The sequence below is a fragment of the Buteo buteo genome, chromosome 18 (assembly GCF_964188355.1).
Source record: "Buteo buteo chromosome 18, bButBut1.hap1.1, whole genome shotgun sequence".
Lineage (NCBI taxonomy): Eukaryota > Metazoa > Chordata > Aves > Accipitriformes > Accipitridae > Buteo > Buteo buteo.
This window is the reverse complement of record NC_134188.1, coordinates 22,082,295-22,095,104: the sequence shown is the minus strand read 5'-3', so window position 1 is coordinate 22,095,104 and position 12,810 is coordinate 22,082,295. Positions and strand designations below refer to the sequence as shown.

The window sequence follows — 12,810 nt, the reverse complement described above, 5'->3', positions numbered from 1 at the left end:
TCGTTCTCACGCGGCAGCCGGCGACCCGCAGGGCGGATCACGTGCTTTCAAGCAGCCGCTCGCCGTCTCCTCACAGGACGCCCATCCAAGCCGCCGCAGCCAACCGCGAAAGCGCGCGCGAGCGATCCTGGCCTCCGCAGCCAGTCGGAAAGCCCCGCTACTTAGTGCCCACCCCCTCCACGTGTGATAACCCCTCCCACTTCGAGAGGGGTGGGGTGGGGTGGGTGAGTCGCCTAGCTCCGCCTTAGCCCAGAGGCGCACGCGCGGCTCCGCCTTCCTCCGCTGGGTCCCGCCGCCCGCCGCTCCCCCCGGGGGCCGGCCCGGCCCGGCCCGGGGCAGCCCGCGGGGCCGCTATAAAGCGGCGGGGCGGCGGGCGGCCTCCGGTCCTCTTGACCATGCTGCGGCTCCTCCTCCTCCTCCTGCCGCTCGGCGGTCCCGCCGCCCTGCCCACCCCTCCCCGCCGCCACCGGGCCGCCGCCGCGCCGCCTCCCGCCCGTTACCTGACGCGTTACCTCAGGCAGCAGGTAGGAGCTCCCGCCTTCCCTCACGGAGAGGCGGGCGGTCGCCCTTCCCCGCCGGGTTCTCCTCAGCGGAGCCGGGCCGGCGGTGAGGGAAAATCCGGGCGGGGAGGCCGGTGGTGCCGGTGGCCGTCTCTGAGGGGTTCGGGTTTAGCCCGGCCGAGCGGGGCTGCTCTGAGGAACCGGTGGTCCGAGGGCAGCTCGGGCAGGGAGGTTCGGGAGGGGACATTTTCTTTTATCCTGCGTCTCGCTGAGGCGCAGGGTGGGCAGTACTACTTTTTTTCGGATTTCTGGAGGCTGCAGTGTTTAGTCCCTTTGGTAAAATGTTCCAGGTCTTGAATATTCCAGCTGCCTGAAGTGACAGGGGGTCTGCTCTGTTGTGTCTGTACGCCGTCTCCTCCACCAAAGTCTGTATTCCAAAGCATACTGCACAGCATGTTGGCAGAGGGGGGCACGGACCTCGGTTGTACCACAGATGTGTGATTTTTCTTTGTTTTAAATATGGAACAGGCTTCTGTTACTAACCTGAGCTTTGTTTTCCTGTCTGCTCCAACAATTCTCTTTGCAACTTGTTGGCAAAATCCATAGCATGCGGACAGAACAGAGGGCTCCCCAACGTTGGCTACAAGTGCTGGTGTGGTCCCCTTGCAGAAAACTTGGAACCATATTTGTTCATAGGTTTTCACAAAAACAGTCAACAGTTCCTTTGTATGTGTTGGAGAACATCTGCCTCTTCACCCGTGCTGTACCGAATTTTGCAGGGGAGGTAATGGTTCCTCTTACTGGGAGGCATAGAAAGGGGAGAGGACACTTTCCTAGTATTCCCTTGGTTTGATTAGAATCAGGCTTGTAGTCCATTGTGAATTTCATGCCCTGGTCTATGTAGGGAGTGGTGGGAAGGAGAAGCTGTTGAATTCACAGCCATCTTGGATGATATGTGGATTGAACATCTACTGTTTCAACTTTGTAGAAGGTGAACTTAGGACGGAATGAGCAAAGCAGGCACATCAAATTTTCCAATTTTAGTGATTTGAGATTTGCGTCCCTCCATTAACTCTTCTGATAGCCCTGAAGCTTATTTTGGTAACGTACTGCAGATACCTTCTGCAATGTGTGGTCAGTGTTGGCCAGGATATCAATCCTGTGGTAGTGTTGTAACTGTAAGCGTGACACCTAATTGTTCTGGCACGTTGCTTGTTACACATTGCTATCATAGTATCAGTGATGCTAATTCTGTGCCGTGGTCTGAACCACCCTTTATCACCATGCTGTGACACCTCTGTCCTCATCCCCTCTCTGGCTTGTGATATCACCTGATTATTTTCCTCTGCTATCAGCAGAGACAGCTCATGTGCCCTCCCATTGTCAGCAAAGAGGCAGAGCTGCTGTGTACCCGAGATCTGTGGGTTTTGGGAGGTAGACAGATGTTGAGAGAAGGGAGGGGAGAGTCCCCATAACATCTTGTTGTAAAGTTGATGCCACATCTTGCTCCCTTCAGTCTCTTCCATGTTCTCTTCTCCTCATGCTTCAAGCGAAATCATGTTGGCTGAGAGTGGCTGCTGCGGGAAAGAGAGATCCTATTCATAGCCCTTGAAATCCTTGCTTTTCTTGTCCAAAGACTTACTAGTATTGTTGACCGTGGTGGGACATGTGTGTATATTCATGTATTTTTTTTGTATTCATCAAAAATTTGGGTGCTGCTGCCTGGCAGTTGAAAGATACAAGGTACAGGATTAGCATAAGAGGTCTAATCACAGTGAGGGCAGAAGACTGCTTTTTATCAGTAGCATAGCATGCAGAATGGACAGGCAAATTCTTCAGGCCTTATGAAATGTGCACTGAGGCTGCTGTCTGGGAATTTGTAATTACATTATGACTCTGTAGTGAAACATAAATACCATGATTAACATATTAAATAGGGGTGGTGATACTCTGCCACATCTCAAGATTGTTGAAGCTTAATTATTTACGTTATAGTGGCTTACGGCATGAATCATCTACTTCTGTTCTGTGCTGCTGACTCTTTCTTCTTAGCTAAAGTTCCTGTTTTGGTTCTTGTTTCTCCCTTTGATGGCTTTCAAGATCAGTTGAAACTATTATATAAAATCGTACAATATAGAAATTGCTTCATAACATGGCAAAATACTATGCCATCACAAAGGAAACATTTCTTATACCTATTTATATTAAAAAATCTTTTTGAATAGAGTCTTTAAATATTTCATACTTCCACAAAAGAAAACTTTGAAAAGTCTAAGTAGATTTCTTGCATGAATTCTGTTGCTTAAAAATATCTCTAGAGCACTGCAAACAATTGATTAATGTTGCACACTGGAGGAGTGAATTTCAGAAGCTGAGAATTTTCATGTGGAATTACAACCTCTAAATGGAGTGTCTTGGCATGAAGGCCTATAGACCTGTAGCGTTGCTTGAGGGTTTGGTGTCGGCCTTTACTGAAAGCTATGATATTTAAGTTTGCTTTCATAAAGGTGGAGAAATAACAGGCTCAGAGTTCAGCTCAGCACTCATTTATGCTGAACTTCCTCCTGTTTACCATTTTAAGTATCAGACAACCCTGATAATGGGGCTAAAGTCTGGAATATTGAGAAATAAGTCAAGCAATGCCTGTGTCAGTGTGACTAGGATCTTAGCTTTTGCATACTGGCCTGTGTATGTCCTTAACAACTCCTACTGTTTTGGCTTGGGAGTGTGATTCCCCCACACCCCCATCAAAAGTACTTGATGCCTTTCAGCCCTCTACTCCTCCAATGTATGAATGAAATTACCCCAGTATAAAGGTACCTCATGCTGACCTAGATTAGTAGATGGCCCCTGAAGGATTGTATTGGTTTTATGTGGCAAGGTTTTGGTAGCGGGGGGGGTTACAGGGGTGGCTTCTGTAAGAAGCTGCTGGAAGCTTCCCCTGTGTTCGAGAGAGAGCGAGCCCATACCAGTCGGCTCTGAGACGGACCCGCCGCCGGCCAAGGCCGAGCCAATCAGTGATAGTGGTAACGCCTCTGTGATAACATTTTTAAGAAGGAAAAAAGTTGGGAGAGTGAGAAACAGCCGCGGGAGAGAGGAGTGAGAACATGTAAGAGAAACAAGCCTGCGGACACCAAGGTCAGTGAAGAAGGAGGGGGAGGAGATGCTCCAGGCGCCGGAGCGGAGATTCCCCTGCAGCCCGTGGTGAAGACCCTGGTGAGGCAGGCTGTCCCCCTGCAGTCCAGGGAGGTCCACGGTGGAGCAGATCTCCACCTGCAGCCCGTGGAGGACCCCACGCCGGAGCAGGTGGGTTCCCGAAGGAGGCTGTGACCCCGTGGGAACCCCGCGCTGGAGCAGGTTCCTGGCAGGACCTGCGGATCTGCGGAGAGAGGAGCCCATGGAGCAGGTTTTCTGGCAGGACTTGTGACCCCGTGGGGGACCCGCGCTGGAGCAGTGTGCTCCTGAAGGACTGCACACCGTGGAAAGGACCCATGCTGGAGCAGTTCGTAAAGAACTGCAGCCCGTGGGAATGGCCCACGTTGGAGAAGTTTGTGGAGGACTGACCCCGTGGGTGGGACCCCACGCTGGAGCGGGGGAAGAGTGTGATCAGCCCTCACCCTGAGGAGGTGAAGCGGCAGAAAATAACGTGTGATGACCGTAAACCCCATCCCTGTCCCCCTTGTGCCGCTGGGGGGGTTTGGTGGAGAAATCCGGGAGTGAAGTTGTGCCCGGGAAGAAGGGAGGGGTGGTGGGAAGGTGTTCTGAGATTTCGTTTTATTTCTCATTACCTTACTCTGGCTGATTTGTAATAAATTGAGTTAATTTTCCCTAAGCTGAGTCTGTTTTGCCCGTGACGGTAATTAGTGAATGATCTCTCCTGTCCTTATCTTGACCCGCAAGTTTTTGTTATATTTTTCTCTCCCCTGTCCAGCTGAGGATGGGGGAGTGATAGAACGGCTCTGGTGGGCACCTGGCGTTTAGCCAGGGTCAACCCATCACAAGGATAAACTCTGCCATCACCTACATCTTTACATCAACAAATTGTATATTGGGGAAGTTGGTCTCCTTTTCAGCTCTTCTGATGTACTAGCATGACTTCAGTAGGCAAGACTATTCTCGCTTCTGCTTTAGTAGCTTGCTTGCTAAAAGGTTGCTTGTGATTTGTGTGTTAAATTAATCCATCCAAAACTAAACTTTACAGAGAGAATGATGTTGAGGATGTATAGAGCTGCAGGAAGACCACCACTGAGTGGCTTTATAGGCAGCTGCATCTGTGACCACAATTCAAATTTGTTGGAAAGACTTGGTGAGGCATCCAAGAGCCATCTACTTCTCTCTGCCGAAGTAGAAATAATCTTATAGCACAGTGGGGAGGGTCTGGAGTCAGGCAGCTTTTCTGACCATTGGGGAGCCTTGTCTTGCACCTCTACGTTCCCATCTTCAATGCATGTACCAGCATTACAAAAACCATAGCCTGAGAACTTGTGGTGCTTTAAGTGCAGTACTGCTGAGAGGATGATGCCTTAAACTTTCTGGTACTTGAAGGCTTCTCAGTGATAAACTGTTCTCTTAGAAAAGAGAGTGGATGTGGTATCTCTTCGCTCAATTTGATAACTGATGGATGTGTGAGACTTACTGTGGTGATGGACCCTTCACCCCAATCCCACTTTGTAAGCACATCACTTGCTTTGTGAACTGCTAGGAATTTGTCTAAGAACCAATGTAACAAGTACAAATTAACTTTTGTTCAGCAAGTTACTGAGCCTGGTCTTTCAATCGGATTGTCTGTTGAACTAATATGTCAGTTGTCATTGTTTCCAGAAGATGGGTTCTGATTGCATTTAATAAATTCCTAGATTTCATACTTATGTATTTCATAGCTTAGTAAATTCATATGCAAGTCTTTGTGCTCTAAAACACATCTGCACTTCATATTGTGTGTACATAAAAGGAAGCTATGCTGAAGCTTCAAAGTAATGAAGTTTAAAAAGTAAAGCAATTTGATCTTTTCTGGCTAGATCAGGTGTCTTTAATACCTTATTTTGTGTTACAGACTGAAATTCTGAGGCATAGAAAATGAAAGTCTTGATTGAAAGTGTGAAAATTAGAATGCAAATTTCAAGCCAGGAAACAGAATTTGAGAAGGACTGCATAGGAGAAGTGAAGATATATATATTTTTTTTTTCCAGACATGGTTCTTTCTGTTTACAGGAAATGCCAGTTTAGAGGAAGCCAGTGAACCCCAGAATTTTCCTGCTCTAATTGAAAATCAGTACTACATCAAAAAACAACTTGACTTCAGTCAGGTCGCTTCATGAATGCACAGAGTAAAGCAAAGTGTGGTGAAGAGGTTGGATCACCTTTTTGATGACGATGCTGTCTTAATTTATCAAATTAATCCAAACTAAGGGTGTAGTTTTGCTTTTAAGCGAATGTTGCATCTGTTGCACTCACAAGAAGGAATTTTACAATTATGAAACAATGTATCTTTAATCCAATTCAGCATTTTTCAGTATTTGACCTTTTCACTGTTGCATGTAAATGTGTGTCACTAAAAACGTATATACAACAGTTTTATGTATAAGTGCTTTTAATGTTAATGGAGTAGTTTTCAACCATGAGCCTAAAACGTGCTTGTAAAGTTATGACAGACTGAGATTATTGCTTTTAATTCTGGTTAGCAGCTTTTTCAGTATCTTATTGTGACTCAGGTTGGTGTCCTGGAATAGTAACAGATGTCAGGAATGGTTAAGATGGGTTTGTTTTTCATGTCTGGCACCATAATACAATAGCACTTTTAACTTCCAGTGAAGGAAAAAACAAAGTGCTTTTTACAGAGCCCCTTGGTACCAATTAAAAGTTATGTCAGTGGTTAGAGAAGAAGTGATGCTGATGCTTGTCTCTGAGGTGAATTACTTGGAATATATGTTTTACTCATCAAGTAGTACAGGAGTACTTGGCAGCTCTTACTCTGACTTCATAGTGTGATTTAAAACAGGAGTTGTAAGCTATAAACCAGGTCTATAAGCAGAAACAATAGCTCTTATTCAGTGGACAGGAAAACAGGGAAGTACTTACTAAAGCTTGTCAGTGAATTTTTATTTTTATGCACTACTTATCTGTGGGTCACAATACAGACATCAGCTTCTCAAATTAAGCAGGAAACACTTAATTTCCTCACAACTTGCAGCCTCTTCCTTCAAGTGAGCAGTTAATACTAGAGACTACAAAAAGGATCAATGATCACTACTCTCTCTGAAAATAAACATTGTTTATCTCACTAGTTTTAATCATTAAAAGTTGTAATAGGCCACTAAAGGATTTCTGATAGACTGTCTTGATTAAAGAAAGTCCAAAGGACTCAACAATAAACAAAACTGCATATGGCTGAAGTAGCAAGCTGTTTACAAGCTGGATGTGCATGAGATCAATGAAGTTAACAGGATTTAAGTTATTTTGATTTGTACCAATTGCCCATAAGCTTCTAGCAGTTGAATCAAAGTCTTAGATCTGAGTATCTTGGATTTTGGGGGGGGGGGGGGGGCTGTGTGGGAAGATAGGGAGGAAAATGAAGTTCAAAATGGAATTTGATGCTAATGTGTTCTGTATTGAATTCTTCATCTGACTTTGAGGAGATCAAGACCAGCCAACAGCATAAGAAGTTGCAGACCGTGCAGATCATCTGTAACATTATGCCAAATTGGTGAGAGACTAGCGATCACACTTGATTATTTCATTTTAAATCTTCAAAAACTGAAGTAATACCTTAATTTTATTTCACACATTCTGGAATATTTAGATTTTATATTTAAAGCAGTGAAACTTGTAAGAAATTTAATGGGGAAAACCAGGCTGTACTTGGTCATCTTCCATATACTTGCAAAATGGTTCCATTTCTTTGTTTTCCAGGCATGTGAATTCAGAGAATTAAATATGGGTAGAAGAATGGGAATGGCATTTCTTCTAAGCACAGTCAGTGGATGCTGTCCTCCTTGCCTGTGGTGTAGGGGGATAATTTTCTTCATTTTCAATTTTTAGTTGCTGTCTCTATGCTTTAGTCCAGCCCTACTGTGCATGGAGTATTTCCTGATACTCAGCGCTGTTATAGTGCTACTGCCAAGTGGCATTAATACTGTCAGTTTTGCTGTGGTGTGGTTGCTGTTCTCCAAATGCGTATAGTAAGCAAAGAACAAAACTTGTGATTGTTTTGGGCTGTTGAGTCTATCTTCAAATTGACATAACAGCTTTTTCCATTATTCACTCCTACAGCCAAGATACAAAGTTCATGTACAAGTTTACCCTTGTGTCAGGCTTAAAGTGAGAGTGATCCAGTAAAATTTATCTGGAAAAGGTCTTTGTGGAGTAAGATCTGAGAAGTGTGTCTCTTTCCTGAAGAGAAGAGGCTTCACTGAAAGGCCTGCCTGCATGGGATGTGAGTATGCAGAGAGCTATGATACTCTGTGCTAGCTTCTCCCTCTGACTGCTGATGCAGACACACTTGGTGCATCTCCTTTCATTCCTAGTTAATTTATTCTGTGTTGAAAGGGAGTAAGTCTTCTTGCATTGTGAGGCAAAAAAACTTTTCTAAAAAGAATCCACCAAGGGACTAAGCATGAAAAAACAAGTCAGAGGTAGGCTTAGATGGTAGTTTCCATGCAGGAACTTCCTTTCAAGACAACAGGAACAGAAAGTGATGGGCATCAGACCCTTTGACTTCAGCAGGGCTTGGACTGAGGCCAGACTGAACTAGAGGAAGTGGGTGAAAGCAAAACTAGCATTAACAAAACATTTGATTTATGCCTCAAAGCAGCAGCAGCTTGCTTTGCCCTACTGCGTGACTCCCTGAAAACGGGAGTCTTCCACAAAAGCCGTTCAGAACCACATGCTGCTCTGGAAGTGCTGGCTTTTCTGTAGTGTTTCCTATACAGTGATAAATCGCTGGCCACCTACAAGTGTACAGTTTGCAGTCCTACAAGTCACCGCTACCAGGGGGGGAATGTAGACTCCTCAACTCCTAAGCAGGAGCTCCTGTCCTACAAGATGATGGCAAATGGCTTTTAGCAATGTCTGTGGAGTTGTTCAGAGTCTGTTCTGAATGGGGTAGTTTATCAGAAAATGTTCTTGCCTATTTTTAAGTGGAAAAAGGAAAATAGAAAAAGAAAAGTCTTTTTGGGTAAAAATCTGAGTGCCTCTAGGTGAGAAAACTGTTGCTTTGCTATGAGAAGAAAAGCATATGTAGTCCAGCTCAATTGTGGGTGCTAACTGCACTGGTATAAAGACCCACTGTTTATCCATATGTTTGCTAGAGCTTTGCAGCCACTGTAGAGCTTTTGTAATGGCTGTGACAAGACCTGGATGTTTCTGTTGTAGAGCAATCTGTCGAAAAACTTTTCACCTGCAGGGAGCCATGGATGTTATTTCCCTGAATGCTGCTGTTCTCCGTATCATCCAGTCTACCAATGTCTCAGAGGCTTGCAAGCAGACAGTTCTTCAGTGTTCAGATGCGTTTGTTGCAAACTTGCCAAAGTAGCAGTTGCTCTGTGGTATTTTTGCTATTGTATAAGGGCTGTATGACTAATGGCTGCTTTGATGCTTTGTTTTCTGAAATTTTTCTTCCCCACCTCCCTCTCATCCGAATTGGCTGTTTAAGTGATCCACAGTGGCATGTATAAAATCCCCAGCACTGGACTGTATGTAGTTATTCAGTGCCTTTTAATACAAATAAACTGCCATCCCTGGACTGAGCTTTTGCCATTTTGCCTGTGCTTCGTCTAATCAGAAGACTATCCAGGTCGACGACAGGACAGTTTTCCTGTTTGCTTTCACTACATCTGTCTCTTATTCCTTGGATCCTCTGTCTTGTGTGGGATTAGCTGTAGAAAATAAAATACAAATAATAATGGTTGAACTAAGGCTGGGAGAATGATAGAACAGAGCAAATTTGTTTGTAGCTCTGAAAATCTGGGAAGTAAACCAACTGCAACTTGAGTTGAACCTTTAAAAATATTTGGCAAAGTAGAAAGTTCTAACCCTTTTTGGGGAAGGGTAAAGGTGTTCTAAATATTTAATTTGACTAAATCAAAATATTGTCTTGAATCTGAAATGCTTTTCTTCCCCATGTCTTTGTTTAAAAAAAAAAAAAAAGAAGACTGAGGAAGCCTTTCAAGTGAAAACCGTTTTGATCAGAGAAGATCAAACTTTTCTGAAGTCTTTTGTTTGAACAATTAGTCCTACTCAAAACTTCAGGACATTCTCAGTGAAACTGTAATGTTTTTATACTACTTAATCTGTGACATATTGAAGGTTCATGTCTGATTTTTTTTTTTCCCCTGTCCTCTGAAGTTAATCCTCCAAATGTGATGGATTTGTAATTCAATCTGAAAGGCAAATGGAAAAAATTACAGGCCTTTGCCTGTTAAGGGTCTGAGAGACCATTCCCAAGGGTAACATTGTTTTTGCTGGTGTAGTACACCACCTTGGTGCTTATTTCAGCCTTATGAAATAATGCACTTTGAAATATAGCTCTGACCTGTTGTTCCCCATGCCTTGCCCCATCCCTTGTCCTGTGGAAGAATTTCACCAGGATAATAATGCCTTGAATGGAAGCATCAATGATGTGAACATTTGGTGTGTTTATTGCCATAGTAGTTTGTTATAAATTTACGTAGCTGACTGATTCTCAGCAGCACAAGCCTATCCATTGCTTGGAGAAGAACGGAGTGGCAGGGGAATGGAGAGCATGGTTGAGGAGCATCAACAGTAAAACTGATCGAAGCAATTCCTGCATCTCCTGCCTTGGTCACCCATTCTCTCCCTTGTGCTGGAGCTTTGTGACCCTCAAGTCAGGGGTAGAAAATGTTGGCAGGACTGTGGGACCTCTCAGACTGTCCTTCCAACTGGAGGAATTTTAACAAGGAATTGCATCTTCACTGTGACTGCTGGAGGATTTTAGACCTAAGTAATTAAAGCCTAACTGTGTTTATGGACTTCATTTTTACATGGTGAACAGAATCTGGAGTTTCGATTGCAGCACAAAATGACTAATGGTATGTGGAAGTTGAAACCAATTTGTTTGTGTTCTTGTTAACTGCTGAGGTTTCCAACATAAAAATAACATTTCATCATATACTGTTTGGGAACTGTTTGTTTCTAACAAGGGTTGACCTGAGTAGCCTGATGTTTCTAACAAGGGTTGACCTGAGTAGCCTGATGCTTTCCTACAGCATATCCTGTAGCTGTTTAAATGTTCTTGATCTTTTTAAGTGTCATGTCCAAACTGTGTGACTCAAGGCTGGTGTAGAGTTCCTGTCTGAGGCTTTCTTTGTCAGTGCTTTTTAATCACTGAAGTGATAAATGAGTGCTAAAAGCAGACTTCCTTAAACAGTTGCAGCCTCCCAAGAGCAGGTGACATGGTTTCTGCGGAAAAGAAGCTTCAGTAAAATACAGAAAGTCAAAGGCTGTGTTCACAAGGTCATAGTTGCAATGGAAGAGATCCTTCCACTACGAGGATCTTAAGCCTGCATTTGTTTTGGTGAGCATGTTTGGCTGAAAGCCAATTCTAACCAAGGAAAAACTGGTAACAGTTGCTCTAGACCATCATGAGTAGAACAGAAGTTGGAATTAATTAGTAGGCAAAAAACATGCATATTGTTATGTCTGTATATTTTGTTAAATGTGACAAATTAAAGAAATAAAATTAAATCTCGTGAACAAAACCTCTGAATTATGGGGAGTGTGGAAGATTACAATGACAGAGTCCATCTCTTCCAATTTTCTTACATTATTTGTGTGTAGGACTTTGAAGTTAGTGGGTTACACAGCCTGATGCAAGAAGGTGCAGTTTAGATCTTCCTGCTCTTCCACAGAGCATCAAATGATCATGCATTTCAACAGACTGGTGCTAATCCTCAGTCTCTGCTGTGCCTTGCACAAGTATCAGCCTAGAAAGCAAGGAAACACCTCATTCCTTGCATTTAAAATGGAAAAAATAAAGCTAACCTTGATTTTCTTGTTTGTTTGTTTTTTTTTTTCTTTTCTTTCTTTCCTTCTGCACTAAATGAGCAGGGACAAACAGAGAATCTTACCAGCTGTTGGTGAGATGAAGCCTCAGTTGTGGCAGGCTATGATGCACGTAAATATGCAATAGGAGGAAACAGAGCAACACGAACAGCGTCAGGGAGGGAGACTTTTTTACAAATTTATTTTTTAGCTTTCATTTCTGGTTCTGTGTCTCCCGTGCTATGCCATAAACAGTGTGTGAGTTTGTATTTTTTTAGTGATACTCTACTGCTGCAATGCTTTTTATGAGCTTGAATATTTAATTAAATGTAGTAGTACTTGTAACAAAATTTGGGCCTCACTTGTCATCTTTGCACAGCATTGTATTCAAGGCAGTCCCTGCCCTCATGAACTTCCAACTTAAATGGAGGAAGCAAAGATTATAAGAGGAAACAAAACTAATAGGACCAGCTAACTGGGCTGGAGTCCCACAGCCTGTCAGGAGTAAAACCAGGAATAGAAACGCATCAGTGAAATCCCAAAGAGGCTAGTGCCCACACTGCTGTTCACACAGGAGGATATCCTCAGACTATCCTGTATCTTCCTGTCCTCAGGAAATCATTCAGACAGGATGAGCACTCAAAACAACCCCATGAATGTGTGGTGGGTGGAGCATGACTCTTGAAATCCCCTGGCTTCTTACCAGTAAAGCAACTGACTTGGTTTCACATGGAATATCCAAGTTTGGGAAAATAAAGCTATTGCATAGAGGATGGAAGTTCAAGGCATGACAGAAGGGCTTTCAGAAACTCACAATCTTGTCAAACTCAAAAGCATAAAACCATCAGGTGCTGATTTACCACCTCGAATGACATTAAGTGCTTTTGGTTAGAAACTACCCTGTGAATTACAGTCTTTCTTTGATAAAGGGTTGGGTTTGCTGTCCTGTCTCTGTAATCACTAATGACCTTAAGGTGCTGCTGAGAAGGAAGTGGGTTTTAGCCCATGTGTCCTGTTTTGCCTTTGTACTTCACTCATTGCCATAGTTCCTGAATACTTCCAGGAGTATATTAAGCAGACTAACATCTGTACAATAACTAACATCTGTTGTGCCTTTTTCCTCCTCCCCAGGGGAGATCTGTGGCAGAGTAGCTTGTTTTACTTTAAATGGACTTCCAAAACCACAAAAAAAGCACATTTAAAAAAAAAAAAAAAGCCACCCAGAGATAAGTCATCTTTGAGAGATCGACAAAAGCATGTGATACATGTGCACATATAAGGTAAAGTCAAAGAAATGTGCCATGTATTTCAA

At 43.6% G+C, this 12,810-nt stretch overlaps 1 protein-coding gene across 1 annotated transcript in view; it reads left to right on the top strand.

Annotated features, from left to right (window-relative positions):
* Positions 1–369: 369 nt before the first annotated feature.
* Positions 370–12,810, top strand: part of PRCP (prolylcarboxypeptidase) — a 32,248-nt gene continuing 19,807 nt past the window's right edge. The window contains exon 1 of the mRNA XM_075050131.1: positions 370–524. Within this exon, the coding sequence (XP_074906232.1) occupies positions 396–524 (129 nt within the window). The 5' untranslated portion in view covers positions 370–395. The remainder of the gene's footprint in view (positions 525–12,810) is intronic.